Source organism: Eleutherodactylus coqui, chromosome 1, assembly GCF_035609145.1.
Source record: "Eleutherodactylus coqui strain aEleCoq1 chromosome 1, aEleCoq1.hap1, whole genome shotgun sequence".
Lineage (NCBI taxonomy): Eukaryota > Metazoa > Chordata > Amphibia > Anura > Eleutherodactylidae > Eleutherodactylus > Eleutherodactylus coqui.
Genome location: NC_089837.1, coordinates 489,744,932 through 489,765,743, shown reverse-complemented (window position 1 = coordinate 489,765,743; position 20,812 = coordinate 489,744,932). Strand labels below are relative to the sequence as shown.

Sequence of the window (20,812 nt, the reverse complement as noted above, 5' to 3'; positions counted from 1 at the left end):
CTGTTGGTTGGTATATAGACAGATAGATAGATAGATAGATAGATAGATAGATAGATAGATAGATAGATAGATAGATAGATAGATAGATAGATAGATAGATAGATAGATATGGGATAGGTAGATATGAGATAGATAGATAGATATGAGAGAGGTAGATATGAGATAGATAGATATGAGAGATAGATAGATAGATAGATAGATAGATAGATAGATAGATAGATAGATAGATAGATAGATAGATAGATAGATAGATAGATAGATAGAGTATCCAGTTTTGGACACCCCACTTTAAAAAAGACATAGACAAACTGGAGCAAGTTGAGAGAAGAGTTACCAAGATGGTGAGCGGTCTGCAAATCATGTCCTATGAGGAACGGTTAAAGGATCTGGGAATGTTCAGCTTGCAAAAAAGAAGGCTGACAGAAGACTTAATAGCTGTCTACAAATATCTGAAGGGCTGTTACACTGCAGAGGGATCAGCCCTATTCTCATTTATGCAAGGAGAGACTAGAAGCAATGGGATGAAACTGAAAGTGAGGAGACACAGATTAGATATTAAAAGAGACTTTCTGACAATGAGGGTGATTAATGAGTGGAACAGCTTACCACAGAAGGTGGTGAGTTCTCCTTCAATGGAAGTGTTCAAACAAAGGCTGGACAGACATCTGTCTGGGATGATTTAGTGATCCTGCACTGAGCAGGGGGTTGGACCCATTGACCCTGGAGGTCCCTTCCAACTCTACCATTCTAGGATTGTATGGATTTCCCAGTATATACTTCCGTTGGTTGCCTCTGACTGGTGTATCAGCCTGATAGAGGCGAAAATGACACTCTTTTGGCCTCCATCGGGTGAATGAGAATCTACAGCAAATGAACACTGCAAAACACAGCATGGACTTGCCTATAATAATGACTGCAGGCCATTACTGCGTATCAGATAATAATTAGTTCTTAGACTTCCCCTGACTCATGGATAAAGCGTGCTGCAGCAGCGCTGAGTAATTCCTGCTGGGGAATCAGCGTTTTGCTTCCTCAGCTTTCCCCACACTGGGTTAACGAAGGACACGCCAAGATTTTCTGCCAACTGGAGTTATATTTCTGTGTTGTGCTTTCATCAGAACTTGGCGGCGCCCACAAAGGCTCTGTCGTGTGTTATAAGCAATTTTTTTTTACTCTTGCGGCGATAGTTTCAAGAATTTACGAGAAAACATCAAAAACACCCGGTCTTTATTATTCAGTTGCAAAAATACAAACACATTTGTAACGAACATGCAAGTCATTGAAGTGGATCTGCTGGCTGCCCGCAAAAAGGAGAAGCAACGTCCACGTCCGCGTCATCACAAGTGCCTATTGAATTAACTCCACCAACTCTGAGAATATCACCTCCATTGTGACCTCATGAAAATACATTTTTTTAGCTACAAAATGCATTTAGAAAACACGAAATTCAAAAATACCACAAAAAAAGTCACAAAACTAAATTTTGTCAGAAACGGCTCTCAGTTATATCATCCCATTAAATAGTAAGTTGTGTCTTAAAAAGTAAGATAAAGTATATGAAAAAGATATTTTGTGGCATCTGTATTGTTGCGACACATAATTAATTTTTGTGGAATTATTTAATTATATTCATTTCATGCTTAGAAATGGTATTTTCTGCTATCAATGCTTGGCAACCAATAGTGAGGGGTGAATGGATCCCAATATACCTCAATGTCTCTACACATTAGGATCAGGAGGGAAAGAATACCTAGTAGGTATGAAGAGACTTAAAAGGACATGCAAGCTCTTCTGGGAAATATATGCAAATAGGAAAGATGCCTCTACAGCGCCACCTACTAGAAGGCAACATTCCTGCAAATTTATGTAAGAGCTTTTAGCAGGCCTTGTGACAGTGACTGGGAATATAAGCCAAAGCCAGAGACTTCTCCCTGCCATTGTTACAAGTCCTGTTAAATTGTCAGATATTGCCTTGCAGGAAAGCTTCCTTCCAATAGGTGGCACTACAGAAGTATTATTCCATCTTCCCAATTTGCATAAATTTCCCAGAAGAGCATGCATGGCTTAAAAGTCTCCCTAAGGAGAAACTACCCATCCCAATCCAAATGTGCAGAGACACTTGGTGTTACTCACACCTTGTGGCCACAGCAGTAGTCAGATGCTTGATGGTGATGACTGGGATACATGTGATTTGAAAGTGGAACAGGTGCAGCTTTGTGCCGCACGATGACCATCAAGTGCAAACTTTACACTGGTGAATGAATACAAATGAACCTCTGTCAGAACTTCCATTCACCTGGTCATTGCCCCATGTAAACAGGACAGAGATCAGCCAACAAATGAGCAAATTTATCAGATGATCAGTTCTATTGTGCTGAGACAAAAACATTATTTCTGGCAGTACATCTTACATGTATATGCTGCCGACAATGTTGAAAGTGTAAAGAAGAACAATCTTATGAATGATCATTCGTCCACCATACAGTCTGAATCAGCCTGCTAAAAGCCATTTAAACAAGCCTTGATCTCGTTGATCGGTACTTGTCATCTGGTTCAGATCAAGCCGTATGAAATCACCTTTAGGGTTAAATATGTATGGCAGGTTGCTATGCATGGAGCCTATATGGCAGGGCTTTCGGTCGGAAAAAAATGGAGGCATAGGGAGGTACAAAAGAGGCCTCATTCATCGGAACGAGAGCCCCAAATCACATATAACTTGTAAGTGATGCAGTTAATATCCAACTCCGATACTAATAGAAACTATCATTGTAAAATGAAAACGCAGCATATAATAAACAAAAAACTTATTTTGGACCAAGAAAACCTAGACTGAACAAAACAAGATATAATAAATATCTAAAAAAATATATCATCCAGAATAAAACAGTAGTCCGTTATAATGGTCATTAACTCCTTTGGTCATGGCTTGTTCTCTGCCAGCAGTATTTTATATAGAAGGGCACTGCCCTATTAAATCTTAGGTTACTATATGAGGAGCATGGACATGCATTGATAATGCAGAACATTACAGATAGGCTGTTGGAAGCTACAACTTTGCTTAAGATGCTTTAAATTATGGGGTTTACTCTACTGTGATCAGAATCATGCTGCTTTTAGGTTCAAAATTCCTTGCTCATGAATTTCTTAATATATTTTTATAGGTTTTGATGCTCCTTTTATCTGACACAGAGCTCCAAGTCCCTTGCATAGACAAAAAGTTGAAAAAAATAATATTCTGGCTTCCTCCAGCCCCCACTAGAGGGAGCTTGGGAGCTCATTGCATACTTTACCTTACCCCTCATTATCATGGCACAAAAATCACTAAGATGTTCCAATGAGCAAAGAACTTCAATATGTCCTTATAAAAGGAACAGCAGAATATTGGAGTTCTGCAAATTCTAACCCCATATATAACAAACAGCAATCATGCCAAGGTGACAGAACGTAGCGGGAAGGAATTCCTGTAGTGTCTGTGCAGATAACATTGTACAAACTGATTATACAAATGTATAATAGTCATTATAATGCTCAAACTATACAAGTTATATTCGTAAAGCACAGATTTCCGGACGGAGTTTGTACAGAAGTCGGGATAGATGACAGTGTATTGCCCAGGATTAGCACCACAAGATGGAGTTAGTCTTTAATATTCGGATGACTTTCTTACTCCAGATGCTGTATTCAAATTGAAGACGTCCATTGAAGAAGTAGATATAGCCTACAATAGATAAGGATATATGTGATATAATAGCTATAGAACAAGAGCTCATATCAGACTCGGTAGTCTTTTCCAATCACTGCCTTTATTTTGGGATGTATCACTTGAGTCCTTAGTGAGTTATCATTCAATGTTTTGTATACGTGTACATTACAGTCACAGGATCACTTCTAATCCAACCCTCTTCCCACCCCAACCATTGGTTAAATATTATGTCCAATGCTGCTGCCTCCTCCGCCCCTCTATGGTCTGGGCCTCCAGCCACCACTGTGAAAGACTTGCACGTCCGATCAGATGACAAAATATGACTGCATCACTTTGCATACATTTACTGTGGTTCTGACCTCCCCATGCCTCCTGCAAGTCATCATCAGACCCTCTAAAGGTCTTCTTCATTCTCTACAGCCTATACTAAATTTTGAATAGATTCGTAGACCACTGAGTGTCAAACTGAAAGGAAAGTCAATAAAAGGGTTGTCTAATTGAGACAACAGAGTGACTTCCACTAAGGAAGTCTCAAATGATCTACATATGACATTCATCTGAAGGACCACCAGCTAATATTATATTACTACAGCGGCCACTGCAGGGAAAATGTCCGGTTGTTCAAAGCTTCCACCATCAAAAATCAGGAGACAGATGCATGAAAATCAATTGATCACTACAACACCTTCTGCCTCAACCTTCAAATAATTAGTAATTTACATTTACAGGGCTTCAGATGGCAATCAAATGGTTGCCAGTGCACCCTAGAAATTGAAAATGGCAATAATAATTATGATTATGGGATTATACCATGAGAGGGGGCCTAAATTGGATTATGCCATGGGGAAAGAGGGCTCAATGGGATTATGCTGTAAAGCAGGGACACCGGATGGGATTATGCTGCGAGCGTAGGGACCCGGTTGGGATTAGGCTGCAAGAAGGGGATGCCAAATGGTACAACATCACAAGGGTTGGCTCCAGATGGGATTATGCCGTGAGGGGGGGGGGGGGGGGGCTACCGGATGGAGTTATTACACTGTACACTGAGTGTTTATTATGGGGGCTCAGGATCATGTATATTATACTAGGGGTTGCCAGAAGGGATTGTGCCACGAGAGAACGTCACCCTGGATGTGTAGATGATTACTGCTTTGGACAATCGGTGGGGGAATGGCGGAGGCCCTCTGGATGTGTATATATAATTTATGGTATAGTTTTTCATATTTGTAATGTTAATTATATACAGTATGCATTTAAAATTTGATGACTAAAAATTTTATTTTAATCCCACATTTTTCATTTTAGGAGCCAACGGCAACTAGACCATTTTTTTTTTGTCTGGAGCCCTGATTTAATTGGATTTAATTCATAAATTACTTTGGAAAGAAAACAGTCCAATAAAAAGAAAGACATTGCTATAAAAAACAATGAACTGTTAAAAACACTCTGCGCTGCCAGAGATGGTGAGCATAAAAAGATTATTTGCCACTATTTCATAGGTAAGGTGGTAAACAAACACTTACTCTATAGGAGGGGGGTATGTGATGCAGAATCCCCCTCCTTGTAGTGAAGACTCCAAATGATCAAACCAATCCTCTTACGACCAATATATAAGAAAGATTCTTCAAAGGTTTATTCTCCTCCTCCAAACACAGATGCCGTATGTGTACAACACACACGGACTTGAGGACTGGACTTGAGAAAGGTGCCGAGGAGGTACTGAAACGCGTTGTCCGCTTTTTACGTGTGTGTTATACACATACGGTATCTGTGTTTGTCCGCCCCACACGTGTGTGTTGTACACATACGGCATCTGTGTTTGGAGGAGGAGAATAAACCTTTGAAGAATCTTTCTTATATATTGGTCGTAAGAGGATTGGTTTGATCATTTGGAGTCTTCACTACAAGGAGGGGGATTCTGCATCACATACCCCCCTCCTATAGAGTAAGTGTTTGTTTACCACCTTACCTATGAAATAGTGGCAAATAATCTTTTTATGCTCACCATCTCTGGCAGCGCAGAGTGTTTTTAACAGTTCATTGTTTTCTTGTCTTTTTTGGGGCTCTCTACTGAGAAACCCCCTTCCACCCTGCAGCTCTCCCTATGTTTAGGTGATTTGAGATCGGTGACTTCAAAAGGGAACAACAGGACCTTGTGGCGCACATTCCATTTGTTTTTTTATATTGCTATAAAAAAGATACTGTACAACCAAATAAAATGCTAATCCTATATTTACCATTTCTTCGATAAGCTGCATCAACTTTTTCCCCAATGCCCAAAAAGTCATCTGTGATCAGCCTGGGGTACCCTTTATCCATCGTCATGCTTCCTTCATCATAGCTGGAACAGAAAACATAAATTGTTTATACTGTATGTATTTAGAACCAACATTTTTTTCTTGGCTGCTTTCCCAATTACCTTCTTGGATCTGAGAAGTTTGGCACAGGTGATTCAACTTATAATCGAACACCAGAGTAAAGTGGCATCACCTGGGCATACAGCCCTGACAACAGAAGCCGATCAATTTCTAATCTTTATTTTGTACTCTCCGGGACTCTAATACTGATGGACCTATCCTGAAGATAGGTCATCATGTCCAATCACTGAGAGTCCGCCACTTGGGACCCTTGCCAATCAGCTGTTTGAAAAGATGGCAGTGCTTGAGTGAGGGCCATGGCCTCTTCACTGCATACCAGGAACAGCACCGTACTTTTCATAGTGGTAGTGCCTGGTATAGCAGCTTAATCCCTTTCACTTTAGTGGGGCTGAACTGCTCTCAGATCATGTAACAAGTGAATGTGATGTCACTAGCCTGAGAAAAGGCCATGGCGCTCACCCAGGCATTGTGGCTTCTTCAAACACCTAATCGGCAGGGATCCCAGCAATATATTAGTCTCAGAAAACACATTTAAACTAGTCTTATTTTTAGTTGTTTTTTTTTTTTTCTTCTTTTAACCAGCAGTATCACTGAGAAATCTTTTTTTTTAGTATACTCATTGGTCAACGCTCATATCTCCTGGTCACGCAACATATTAGCTTGGAAAAAGTTACAGGCCTACTGCTGTCACTAGGGGGTCTGAATCACATAGTGGAAGCAATATATTTTTACAAGTAGCTTAATATGCAAATCCTTAAAAAAATCACCTGGCCCAATGCAGTATATTAGAAGACTGTTGTACACTTTTCACAAATACCTTTTGTTAAAATGGTCCATTGATTATAAGGAGATCACAAAGTTCCATGCTGCTAGGACCCTTAGCAATCTGCTGTAATCAGTGGAGCAATCAAGTGTTTGATTTCTCCACAGTGCCTCCACAGGGGAAATTAAACATGACATTATGGCTTTTGAAATCAATAGGTTGTCTATATAATGCAGGGATGTGCAAGGTCCTCCAGACCAAGAGGCACTGTGTGCAGCCATTTTGGCCCTGAATGAGACACTTCTCCCTATTCTTCATTTCAGATTAATTTAGAATTTCTTCATAGATATCATTATTTGGGATCAATCAGAAAAGAAAGTTGTAGTACAATTAGTGATGGTGGTTTCACTACCTCCAATATTTTTCTCCAGTGAAGAAATACGTTTTGCCATTTGCATCGTTGTGAACAGCTGCATCTATAGATTTCAGAGTTTTGGGAAAACCAAGTTCATATAATTTTTTGGGATAGTCCTCCATTACATCATATCCATTCAGAGCCCAGAACTTCTTCCCTGGAAAGACAGGATTAAATATATATTAGACAATTGCATAGAACGGTTAGAATTGCTGTAGAATTATTACTGGCTGGATTCACTCATTAACACTTTAATAAGGTAATTTTTTAGAACTATATTTCAGTATTGTAGCCAGAGGTGTAACTTGAACCTTCTGGGCCCCAATGCAAAACCTGTAACAGGGCCCAACTGTAATGCTTTATTCATAGTACTGGGCTCCCTATATGGAGAAGAGAGGCCTTATGTGCCCCCTAAGGCTCCTGGGCCTGAGTGTCACCGCATCCCCTACATCCTCTATAGTTACGCCAGTGATTGTAACGGTTTATTGAGAAAATAGTAGAAAAGTTCATACACACCTCTAAAAATGTATATTAAATCCTTCTGGGGATATTCATAAGCAGCGTCAATTTTGTTTGGAAGCTCAGGCCAAAAAGACTTAGTCAAAACTAATTCCGCATCTGTCATCTGAGGATGAACCCTCCAAAAGAACCTGGATGAAGAAGAGAATACCAAATATGTAGTCTGTAAGCGTGATCAGTGTCAGGGACTTATATAATAGAAAGAAAGGAAGTGTAGTGTTAGGATGGCTTTACCTCACGCCCCATAACTAGTCAACGAATGATATTTCACCCAATGTTCATTCTCCCAACAATTAATTCAGCGATCATGAAATTAAACAGCAAGTGAATGAAATCACACAGAAACAGTCATTCGTACAATTTAGCGACTATTTCGAGCAACTCCTCAGTTGCCGCATGTAAAGCCATCCTTAAATGTACCTATTGATATAAATGGACTACCACATAACACATAGCTGGTCCTAGTTGTTCCACAGCACTGAGAGGTTCTAAGCAGGGGACCCATCCATGTGTTCTAATAGGTCATATAAACAGGGGTTGTCTTGTGGAGCCCCTTTAATATTGGAGACAGCTCTTGAGAGCCTCTTCTAGGTAAGTCCCAATCTGCCAGATATTTCTCCTGCAAGAGCACTCAAGGAGAAATATAGTATTACAGATGAATGGCCATCCATGTAATACAGTACAAGGGCGGCTCAAGTCCATTAGAGCAAGAACTGTTGCTTGTTAGTGACTCTCAGCTCTGTCCGTAGAGCACATGAACCAAGGTTTGACTTGATGAAACAACCCCTTTAACAACTAATGTGCTCAAAGCCAAATGGCTATATAATAATGGGTTCTACCCACCTGAAGCATAACTAGAAACTCATGGGCTCTAATGCTAAATCTGTATCCATGTACCATCTAAAATACTGGTGTCTTCTTGGGTGGTGGAGCACCCTCTGGACCCCCTAAGTCTCCAAGGCCCGGTAGTGACTGCTATCTCTCCAACCCATATAGCTACACCTCTTGCTACCAACCTGTCTTTGAAGATGAACTTTTCTCCTCTAAGTTCAGTGACGGCATCAATTTCTAGGTTTGGGTCACACTTTTCAGGTGTTATTGGGTGTTTTGGGTTTGGGTCTCTGTTTCCAGGCCCTAGAATCAATGGAAAAATTCTTAGTTGAAATTTTAACTTTAAAAACTCTAGTCTGGTGCATTAGACCTGTGGTTGGCCGGGACTCGTGCCCATCTTTTGGCTGATAAAATGTGGATGAATAAGGGTAACCTGATTGAGAAATAAGGGTGTGTTGACACGGTGGAATTTTGCCATGGATTTGATGCAGAATTTACATGGAATCTGCACAAATTTCCATGGCAAGTCCGTAGCAAATCCACATCCTATTACTTTCAATGGGAATTTGCACCATAATCTATGCGGCTAATCTTTGTGCCTAAGAAAAAAGTGACTTGCCAATTCTTGACACAGATTCCACACAGAATTTGTGTCGGAAATTCCATACTTGGATTAAAAGGGCTAAATCCTTGTACAGATCCATGGGTATACATTTGTATAGCGCCCCATTGCTTTTAATGCATGAATTTTAAATATAAGATATTACTCTTACCATAGAGTTCTTGAATCCCCTGTACATCATCATCAGGAAGAACAAAGCTGCTGGTTTCTGCATAACTGTACACTGGATACATCAAGGACCCCGGATCTCTGGAATGGTCAAGGCCCAAAGCGTGGCCAAATTCATGTGCCGCAACAATAAATAGATTGTATCCTGCAAAACAGAGACACTCGCTCTTAGGGATTCATCCAACCAAATGCATTGGCTTGAGAAAGGTGCCTGTCGCACCGAAACGCGTTGCCTGTAATCTAATTTTATTTTATAAATAAAACCGGAAAAATCAACCTGCCTGCTGCAAATAACATCCGCGATCGAGAGGATCTAGAGGAGTCAGCACTTAAAGGAGGGGGCTTCTTGTTCAATACACCCCCCTCCTCCCGAGTAAGTGCCATTCTATTTCTTTCCCTTTTATGTTTTCCACCTAACAGACTTCTTTATTTTACTTATTTGCATTTTCCACGAGCGCATACTTTTTTTTACTTAAAACTTGCTGTTTGTTTACTTTCTCAGTACGGTATTTTTGTGCTCTTTGCCTTGATCAAGCATCACCTCCTAAACCTGCAACTCTACTACAAACAGCATGATTACCTGATCATGACTCCTGGATTCCATCTGACTACGCTTCCCGCCTCATCCATTTGTACTGGAACAGGACTACGTACTGATGATCTCCAGCTTCCTCCTGACTACTCTCTGATCCGGCATGGCTACTACACCCACAGCTCCTATCCAGTGCCAGTAAGACGTTACAACTGACCTACAAGAATATGATTTATCTTTCTGTATTTTAAAAGTATGGCTTCTATAAGCTATTCTGCAAAGATTTCCTTCTTCTTGATGAGGAGCATTATGTCAGCTGACACTTGAGAACTACACCCTTAGATTGGCAGCCTGGATTTTTCTGAGGTACACTTTGCCATTAAACTGACCAGCTCCGTCTCATGAGGTTCTGTAGCATGTACTCTAGATTCTATAACTCACCTTTATAGTCATTTGTGAAAGTTTCATCATCATCAAAGTGTGTGTCTCCTCCAAGTTTGTCTCCGGGAGGAAATGCATGAGCTAGCAAACCATTAGGACCATCGAATGGGTAAAAATCACCATGTTCTAGAAAAAAAAGAACACATCAGCATCTAAAGATACTTTGGGGAAGGGGTAAAAAATAAAATAATTTTTTAAGGTGCCTTTGAGAGGGATTACAGAGGTGAAGTTGGTATGAGAGCAAGTCAGCACCAGGACCTTCACAAATTTGACTTTCTAACCTATCAACTGGTCTCCACGGTGGTCCACATCAATCATAAATTGATCATCGATCATGTGGATTGGTGATAAATGTCATTTTATGGGAAAATCCCTTCAAGGGCACACGTAGCAGATTTTGGAGCCGATATAGTTTATTATCATCATTATTGTCATCTACAGGGCTGGCCTTAGAGATGTGTGACCTGTGAAGTCAGTTGTGACTACTGGAAGAGGTGGCACTGGATGACCTGGGTACCTGGAGCTTGCGCCTTGTATGTCATACCTGGTGCTCAGTCTTATGGCTTTAACAGATGCTGAGGATGCAGCTATATTCCGTAGTTTATCAATTGGCCAGTGTTATTTAGTCAAATTATCCAGCAAACTTCTTTGAGTTCCTATGGCACTTTATAGTAGGGTTATAAGTGAACTGTATCATTGTGATTGAGCACTATATGGCACACCAGAGGTAGGTAGGTGAACAGAAGGTGCTTCACAGGGCACTATCCAACCTAAGGCCAGCCCTACAATTGTGGTGGTACCAATAGGTGTAGTTTTAATGGTTCCATTATTGTGCATAAGACATGTATATGAGTATACGGTTTCAGCATAGTATGCAATCATAGCTGCTCATGTGATAAAAGCCTTTTGGCTTAGAAAGTGGAAGGAAATAATGCAAATTCATATTCGTGGTTTTAGTGGTTTTGTAATGAAAGCTTCATATCTGTAAGGGGTTAGGGTTAGTGCCATAATCATACCGCATTATTTTTTACTTCTCTATCTAATTATGTGGTTTTCTGTTTAATGCATATTTCCAGCTGTTTATGTAAAACGTCTTCTAAAGCTGTGCCTCAGGGTGACTATTAAAATACTGCTTTTTTTAATCTAAAGGACCGCTAACGGTTCATCTTCTTTACAACTCCGGCCCACCGGCAGCATGAGACATGGCCAGCACATTGTGCAGCACAGGCAAATGTATGGCGACCAAAGCTTCTTTGCACTAGTCTGATTATTTAGACGATGGACCCTGCAGAAGAGGCTTTGGGTCCTTTATAGGTGCCTCAGAGACTGTACTGCCAAATGTGCCGCCCAATATAACAATATTTCACCATATTGTATTGCTGTTTCCTGCCTGTTTGCTCTTTCCATTCAAATGAATTAAATGCTCTAAAGAAGAAGCATTCCTAGGTAACAGCACAGGGTGCCTTGGGTCTGTCATGTGGGCCCTATGGTCTCTTTATACGGGTCTGAGTGTTACTTCGAACACCTATTTGACAATTTGGCTGTGTAGAGGGACAAACGACCAGCCAAGGAATGAGCAAACATTAATTTTGTTGGCTGATCGGCTCATTTATGCAAGTATAAAGATGTTTGCCGATCTCCCCATTTGAACAGTGAGATATACAGCCATCCTATGGGGATGAATGATCGCGATGGGAATCAGAATAATCCCCGGATCACTGATCCTTCTGATGTAATCAATAATGTAACATGTAATATTATTACACTCAAGAAAGACACCCAGGCCCCTCTTGTATTCTCTTAGTGAATTCGCCATCACCACATCCTCAGGCAGAGAGTTCCATAGTCTCACTGCTCTTACAGTAAAGAACCCCATTCTATGTTGGTGGAGAAACTTTCTTTCCTCTAGACGTAGAGGGCGCCCCCTTGTTACGGTCTAAAGTTTATCTAGTTGTAATCTTAATGTCTACTAACCCTTTTTTCCAAAAGAAACCATAATATCAGCAGTGCCGGACCGCAGTCTGGTGAAATTTAGCGGGGTGACATCACTCCACACTTTCAAAGCCTTCTTAATAGCTCTGTCCACATCTGCATGTGGCAAATCTGGGGTGTAGTTGACAATTCTAGAAAATAAAACATAATAAATTCTGTTACAGGCCAGCAAAGATTCCCCAAATGGGTATATCAAAAGGCAAATTAGAACTGAAACGTCGAGGAGTTTTCCATTTTCAAGATAGCTTAAACACTCCAAAAAGTTAAAGTTAAACACTCTTTAAAGTTCTAGAATTTTCTAATAGACTAGGAAGTTGTCAAACTTTTCCTTTATTCTGTGTTAAAGCTATATTTACATCGAATTGCCTTGAGATACTACAGGACACCTCAAGATACAGACTGGTGGGTATAAGAAGTTACATGGCATCCAATGTAAGAAATAACTCTTCTAGCCTAGTGGGAAGACCCAATCAGTCAAAAGGCTTACTTAGAATTGGTGTCAGGATAGCCATTCTCTTTAAAAGGGGTATTCTAACAATTGATTTTTGAGTCTGATCAGTGGAGGGTCTTACTGCTGAGAATGGAGTTCCTGTCTGTCCCTCTTCTCCACACTGCACCCCAAAAGGTGTGAGGAAGAGGCTGAACGGAGTGGCTGAGCACATGCACTGCTGCTCCATTCATTTCAAAAGGGCTACCAGAAACAACCAAGCACTTGGCTATCTCTGATAGTCCCATTGAAATTAATATAGCAGCAGTATGCAGACTTGGCTTCCACTCCATTCAGACTCCCCTTCAGTATGGGGGTGCAATTAGAAAGAAAGGAGGACACAAGACCCCAGTTTTGGCATCAGTGGGGGTCTCAGCATTGATCAGACATTAATTACCTATTCTGTGAATAGGTGATATATGTCATTTCTGGTACAGCCTCTTTAATCTCAGCATACTACCATAATCTGCATTACTGGTTTCTATAAATGGTAGCCTCTACCACTGTCAATCACACATATCTCCTTTGTTCATGATCATTGTTAAAGAAGATCTCCAAAATGTATTTTAAAATTATTTTTAATTACTAATGTACTCTAGGTTGGAATTGGGGATGATATAGCATCATGATTGCCAGACTTCCATCTACTCTACTAGCAGCGCAGTGCCGGTCTGGGTGGACTAACCATTCAGGAATTAGTGCAGTGCCAGAGAGCCCATTGTTAGTTACAGTACTTCAATCCTTAAAAATTAAAGAATAAATGCACTTTTTGCAAACTTTTGATAGGTCAGAGCAATATGGTAAAAGTTTTGATTGGGGGGGCACTACTGCTGGGCTTTTTATCTCTCTGTTCTGTTTTAATATCAGTTAATATGGAAATACATGTTTCAACTTTTCCCATTGACTTCAATGGGTTTTCCAATAAAGTCTGCTCCGGTTCTGTTATGTTTCCATTTTTATTAACAAAACAAATGGCGCTGCAGACTGCAGAATGGAAGAAAACTGGAAGCTTTCCTTTATTTTGAAAAACCATTGAAGTCAATAGGGAAAAAATGGAAACATTTCTGTTTTAATCACATTTTTCTGCTCCAACAATGGAACTGAAAGATGGAAAGCCCTTATGGAGATGTGAATGAGCCCAGAGATGACTATAGAGCTCTAAGCACCCATCTTCAACTGCCAAGAGTAGCCGGCAAGCAACAAAGGTAGCCAAAGGGGCACAGCATTAAGGTGAGCGCTGAAGCCCCTTTATTTCAGTGATGACCAGTGGTCTCAGCAGTGGGACCGGCACTGATCAAAACTTTTGACATGTTGCTCTCAAAAGTTTGTAAAAAGTGCTCAAATGCAACTTATGAACCTAAATAAAGTGTATCATGCCTATATAGGTTGGCAAAGGGCTCATTAGCTTCAATGCGGCAGCCCCTAGCAGATCACTCTTGGTTCTTCCTTGCGCTAAATGGTCATTTAAGACTGGTTGCTATTCTTTAATAGCTACAACCACTTCTATGGAGTTATCGTTCATCCCATCCCTAGTAACAAGTGTAGCTCAGTTCACCCCAATCGCCAGCTCAAGGCAGAACTGGATAAAGTCAAGGAGCTTAGCATTACTGAAGCCACGTGTTCTCTACATTTTACTGCCATAGTAATCAGATTTATGTAAAATGACTAGAACTGGTGATGTACCATAGATGCGTTACAATATAGATACAGTACCTGTATGTGATATTGTATCTGGACCATTTAAGCTTCCTTGGGAAGAAGTTGTATTCTCCTATATCTGGGACCCCACATCTTGGCTGTTTCATAATGTCTAAAGTTTCTTCATCCAGTTTGCCCGTCACATCCAGGCCAAAGAAGGCTTGCATCTGTTTTAGTTGGGCCGTCACACTGTTCGCGTTGCTCTTTCTTAGACTCCCAAGTCGGCTGGTTGGAGAATGGTACAAGGTGCTTAGATATTTCTAAAATATAAAAGTAAATTAGAATGAAATGGATACATGGGCAGTGATATACAAATAGGGGAGTGATAAAAATTAGGCCTCTATCAGCTGCGACACAACCCCACCACACTCCTAACCAGCCACCATAACTGGAGGTCCTCATTCCTATATTCACTTCCTTGTTTGCTGACATTGCTGATCTTCCGGAAATTATATCCCTATGCAGGTTCTCACTGTCTATTAAAAATGGGGAGACCAAACGGGAATGAGTCCTTCCCCATAACAGCCCCATTGGAGGCCTCTATGATACATGCGCCCTGCATATAGCTAGCTGTGGACAAAAATCAACACTGGAGTGAAACCGTTAATATCATTCTAATCAAAAAACACATTCTACACTATGGTATATATCTATATATGATGAACAGTTATTAAAACTAGTGAAAAGTAAAGAAAAGTAGTGTAGTCGCCCATAGCAATTAGTCAGGTCACACCTTCATTTTCCAAAGCATCTATGAAAAATGAGAGATCTGTAATCTGATTGGTGGAGTTACATTCAAAGGTTTTCCCCATCTCAGATATGCCATATTTACTGGATATGTCATAAATGTCTGATAGGTAGGGTTTCACCTCTAGAATCCCCACTTACCAGGAGAATGGGTTTTATGATCCCCATTTTTCCAAGTAAGGGGGCTATGATTAGAGGTGGTCAGCTCTTTCCATTGAACCCATAGACGTCAAATGGGAAAGCTCTGCACCTAGGCTGCTCTCTAGCCCTTCTTGTGTTATGGTGTACTAACGTGCCGTTTGGTGGTGTTCAAGACTACATTCACACAGGCGAGTGCAATTTTTCCTGTCAATTAGCTGTCAGATATTCGTCTCATGTAAAGGCACCTTTAGGGTGAACACCCACTTGCGTTTTTTTAACTCTGTGTTTTTTTTTTCTTCCTGCGATTGTCAATGGGACTTTCTAATGTTAAAAGCGTATTGCACAAAAATTACAAATCACAAACTTGTGATGCGTTTTTAATAGAGATGATCGAGCGTGTCCGTTACGGACACTTACGCACCCGGATACCGGCTTTCCCGAACACTTCAGTGTTCGGGCGTAAATGTTCGGGGGCCGCCGGGGGGCGGGGGTCGCCGTGGCAGCGCGGGCGGCAGCAGCGGGGAACAGGGGGGAGCCCTCTCTCTCTCCCTCCCCCCCCCACTCCCCGCCGCACCCCCCCGCGCTGCCACGGCGACCGCCGAACATTTTTCGCCCGAACACGGAAGTACTCGCAAAGTTCGGTGCTCGGGCAAAAAGGGGCGGGGCCGAACATGTTCGATCATCTCTAGTTTTTAACATTAGAAATTCCCACTGACAATCGTGTTAAAAAAACGCAGCGATATCGCAGTGTTAAAAAATGCAAGTGGGTGTCCCCCCCCCTAATCAAACTGCTACAAGGCATAAAACAATTAGGCCGGTCTCACATCTGCATTGGAGCGTTCCATCCTAGATCCGGCACGAAATATCAGAAGAAAAGGTGCTGCATGCAGAGTTTTTTCTTACATCTAAAAGCCGAGCAGCTGAGCGGAAACTGAATGGACCCCATTATAGTCAATGGCGTTCATTTGGCGCTGTTCAGTTCCATCCTGAGGGTGACTACCCACTACAGTTTTTTTTCACTGCGAAATTCGCATGGTTTTTTTTTCTGCAGGGGTCTATGGGACTTGTAATGTTAAAATCACGATCGCGCAAAATTGCGATTTACCACGAAATTGCGATTTTGCGCAATCGCGATTTTAACTTAACAAGTCCCATAGCCCATAGACCCCTGCAGAAAAAAAAAACGCTGCGAAAAAAACTGTAGTGGGTAGTCACCCTGAGATGGAACAATTTGGCCAGGGGATTCCCCTTGACTGCTCTATGAACAGAGTAGGAAAGCGGAACCCCCAATGCAGGTGTGAAACCACCCTTAGAGATACAGTAACAATACCAAATAGGAGCATCATGTTGCGCACAGTGTTAAGGCAGCAGAAATGCAGTCCTAAGCTCTTACTCATGATCTGAAGGTTGCGAGTTCAATCCCCGCATTGTTCAGGTAGTTGACTTGGTTGGTAAAACCCAGCTTGGTGGGGAGTAATAAATAAATTACCAGAAAGCACTGCAGAATAAGTTGGTGCTATACAAATAGCAAGATTTTTTTTTAATGCAATGACTATAAACTATAGACTGTTTATAATGAGATAGTAGGCAGTAAGACCATCCATAATGAGATAGTAGGCAGTAAGACCATCCATAATGAGATAGTAGGCAGTAAGACCATCTATAATGAGATAGTAGGCAGTAAGACCATCTATAATGAGATAGTAGGCAGTAAGACCATCTATAATGAGATAGTAGGCAGAAACAATGTAGAAAACCCCCAAAACATCCATACCTGTGCAAATCTAACATCCTTCTCCGTGACTTCAGAGCTGTCCTCCACAGAGATAGGGATGGAGAGACACTGGTAGACACTCATGACCAGCACAACGACTGCTGATATTGTAGGTGACATCTTTAGCTTCTTCTGAACCTCTGCAGACTGCTGGCTACATACGAGCCTCCTTATATAGTGTAAGAGTCATGAGTCACTCCATTGAGACATGTTCAATCTTCTAACCAGTGTATGGTAAATATGATTACTCCCAAATCCCCCCAGAAGACATCCTGGTTTGTGGTGTGGAACAGAAAAAACTTCTACATCTGTGCCTTGCTAAGAGGATATTTTAAAGTAAACATGCCTCAGCAGATTTGTGTGTGGGAAGTACTGGGTTGCATAAAGTGCCGCACTGTGCTGGGATTTATTCATTAGTTTGCAAAATAAACTTTTTACTCTCTTAAAGTTAAAAGAAAAAAAACTTGTAGATTATCGCGGACATTTCACCGTAAGCGAGAATCTTGTCCAGACAGCAAGTTGTCCCAGGCTAACAGGAAATTAGAGATAATGTTAGTATAATAGCATTTATAGTACTATGGCAGGGGCGTAACTATGTGGGGATGTGGTTGCACCCGGGCCCAGGAGCCTTAGGGGGCCCATAAGGCCTCTCTTCTCCATATAGGGAGCCTAGTACTATAAGTAAAGCATTATAGTTGGGGGCCCTGTTACAAGTTTTGCATCGGGGCCCAAGAGCTTCAAGTTACGCCTCTGTACTATGGTGCTGCTTTATTAAGACTGGTGTTTTCTATGACTATCTTAATATAAAGTGCTCTGAAATAAGACACAGCAACTTTATTAAGAGGCGTCTGTGTCTAAGTAGTTTTGGCGCATCTTTTGGCAGTGTGTACAGAAGAAAATCAAATCAACGCCAGAAAATTGGTGCAAGTGCCTTGATAAATTCTGCCCATAAAGGCCATGTATGCTCCTCTGGGAAATATATGCAAATAAGGAAGATGGAACAATGCCTCTGCAGCTCCACCTATTGGATCAAATGGAGAAACATAACTCTGAGCTGGAGAATACACCCAAAAGTGCTGGTGTTACCAGAAGACACTGCAAGCCTATCCAGGGAACACCAGGAAAAGTGGACCACTGTCTAACCCAGCTTGACTGATGAAGGGGCCGACCCCGAAACATGTATCTGCTGGTTTTAATTGACACAATAAAAAGAAAAGTTGGATAAATCTTATCCCCCTGCCTGTTGAAATTCATTGGAGAGCGACCATGGACTACCAGTATTGTTGCTCCATTCCTTCCGTTTTATACACCAGTTGGTGTATTTATCAGGTCGAAGTTTATTTTCACACAAATTTACACTCTTTTCTTCAGCTCCTTGAGGCTTCTAGGCCCCGGACATCCTACCGGGCTCCGGACCCTTATACACACCGGGTTTGGTCCACCCCTTTTCTATATCTTTATTGGGTGATTTTCTATTGGATGACAGCATTCCTGTAAATCAATATCCGACCCTTTATACTGGTCTTTAGAACAATGATTTGGTATTGTTCCATTTTCCTTATCTGCATATTTCCCAGAGGAGCATGCATGGCCTTATAAGTCTCCTCACTCACCTTCTAGGTGCTCTCCTTAAGGAGTGATGATACCCCTCCCGACCCATATCACAGGCCTCTCACTAGCCAAGACAGAATCCTATTGCACACAGATGAAGGGCAAAAACCGTGTAATAGCCGTTGGTGCATGGATTCTGGCTTGGTTTGCAATTTTTATGTCTTTTTTGTACTCACTTGCTGCAGTGGCCAGCATTGAGGTTCACGCATTACACACAAATCTGACACTTTTCAGAGTCCCGCTCTCCCATATACTAGTGAGGTGGGCCATCTGTACCAAGATATGAGTGCTGTGCCAGTGTATGCTAATCAGCAGTCTGCGGTGGTTGCAACAGAAGGTGAGAACGCTTCCAGTTCCATAGTAGTTGCACCATGGTTCATGTATTGGCATGCTAAGAAAGTGAGTCACCCCCCTTCTGGATCTATTCCTTGCCAAAGTGGTACCACCCCCACCGAAGGTACCGCTTCACATATACCTTATAGGACATACAGAAAGATTTGACTGAGACAATGCAGATTTTTCAACTGCCCTATGCAAAAACATACAAAAGGATTGGAAAATCCCCATGAGCTGTTCCATGATGAAGAGGAAGGAACCTCAACCACATCTGAATTACTAACATCATTGGAATATCATAAAAGTAATGTACGGGTGGTCTCCATTTAATTCCAATCAGATGGGGGTATTTTATTCATTGGGGTTTATTGTTCAGTACATTCCAGGGGTATATCTTTATACAATGTAAGGTCATTCAGAGGATGAAGCGGGACAAGTATGATGAACACAGGGAGAGAAAAAAAATCCCCTTTTTTACTACCTTACCATTAACAAAAAGGCTCCATGAATGAGGCAGAGCATTAGACATTCAATACACTGAGCACATCCGGGAAGGGTCTCTCTGTTGGCATTGGCATGCAATCACTCAGGTTATGCAAAAACTTTATGCAAAAGAAAAAGGGAAACTCATTTCTAGCCCACAAGTAACACTTTACTTCCTGTGTTGCAAAATCTACATATCAAATTAAAACCGGTCATTCTGTTCATCTTGCTTTAAGAAGAACCTCTACCTTATAACACCAAGACCTCATTAGGACCAACTCTCTGTGCTGATTAGTTAATTTAACATATTTCTAGAACCATCACAGCTCCAATTTCTTTCAAATCTGCGTATTTGTGGCCAAAAATATTTTTTGCAATTAGAAGTAATTTAGAGTTTTGCACCATTTCTCTTGTGTGCTTGTAGTATATAGCTGTACACTGCAGGCTGGAGGACCCATTTTCTTGTTAAATCTATCAGTCAGACTGACAGGTTCTGAAGCTAAAGACAAAGGGGGGAAGGGTGGGCATGTTTAATTGCTAATTTACAGCAGATTGTTAAGGTCGCGCAGGATGTGTGAACAACGACCTACACGAGCATAATATAAATAAGGCTAAAGGGAAGGTTATACACTTCAAACCAAACAAAGATAAACAAACATAACCTAAACAGGAAGCAGAATAAGGAAAATGGGAAGTCTGACCCTACACCACAGAATTAAGGGAACACTGCCTAAAATCTGGGCAATCGTCCTGACAAGGACGGAACCACACAGGAAACTAAGGACCCTGACTCGCCCTAGACAGAGTAAGAGCAATTACAAACATAGTTCACAAACATAGACATAGTTCACACCAGGCATCTGCACACCTACAGACCGAAGATGAATACAGGCAGAACATCGTTCAGACACGGGCGTCCGCACACCTATGGAGCTAGGAACGCTGGCCACCCAAACTTCTGAGTTAGATCTTGGTATAAAAATCATAATTTATCATATAATACATGCAAGTAACACATCTCCTCTGACTCCTCTTCTATAAACTTTATGTATCACATTTTCACCCTTCCCTGTTTTATACTACAGTAACTATTACCCTTGTTCCCCCACCATTAGTTTCAATGTGACTGATGGATTTTGCAAGGAAACGAATCCTCCAGCTTGCAGTATAT

At 41.3% G+C, this 20,812-nt stretch overlaps 1 protein-coding gene across 1 annotated transcript; it reads right to left on the bottom strand.

The window, feature by feature from the left end:
• Positions 1–1,210: 1,210 nt before the first annotated feature.
• On the bottom strand, positions 1,211–17,343 carry LOC136587669 (collagenase 3-like). Its single transcript, XM_066586391.1, has 10 exons — positions 17,212–17,343; positions 14,565–14,809; positions 12,347–12,495; positions 10,373–10,498; positions 9,383–9,544; positions 8,795–8,912; positions 7,776–7,909; positions 7,257–7,416; positions 5,941–6,044; positions 1,211–3,718 (listed from the first exon to the last, which is right to left on the bottom strand). The coding sequence occupies exons 1-10, from the start codon at positions 17,329–17,331 to the stop codon at positions 3,618–3,620; spliced, it is 1,419 nt and encodes a 472-aa protein (XP_066442488.1). The 5' UTR covers positions 17,332–17,343; the 3' UTR covers positions 1,211–3,617.
• Between the last annotated feature and the right edge of the window lie 3,469 nt (positions 17,344–20,812).

What these genes read in the sequence shown, in the direction of transcription:
- LOC136587669 (XM_066586391.1), bottom strand. Translation starts at nt 17,331, where the DNA reads ATGTCACCTACAATATCAGCAGTCGTTGTGCTGGTCATGAGTGTCTAC. An exon ending in AGATACAATATCACATACAG is followed by an intron (nt 12,496 to 14,564) that starts GTACTGTATCTA and finishes TTTATTTTCTAG; the next exon opens with AATTGTCAACTACACCCCAG. An exon ending in ACTGGAGAAAAATATTGGAG is followed by an intron (nt 6,045 to 7,256) that starts GTAGTGAAACCA and finishes TTTCTGTTCCAG; the next exon opens with CTATGATGAAGGAAGCATGA.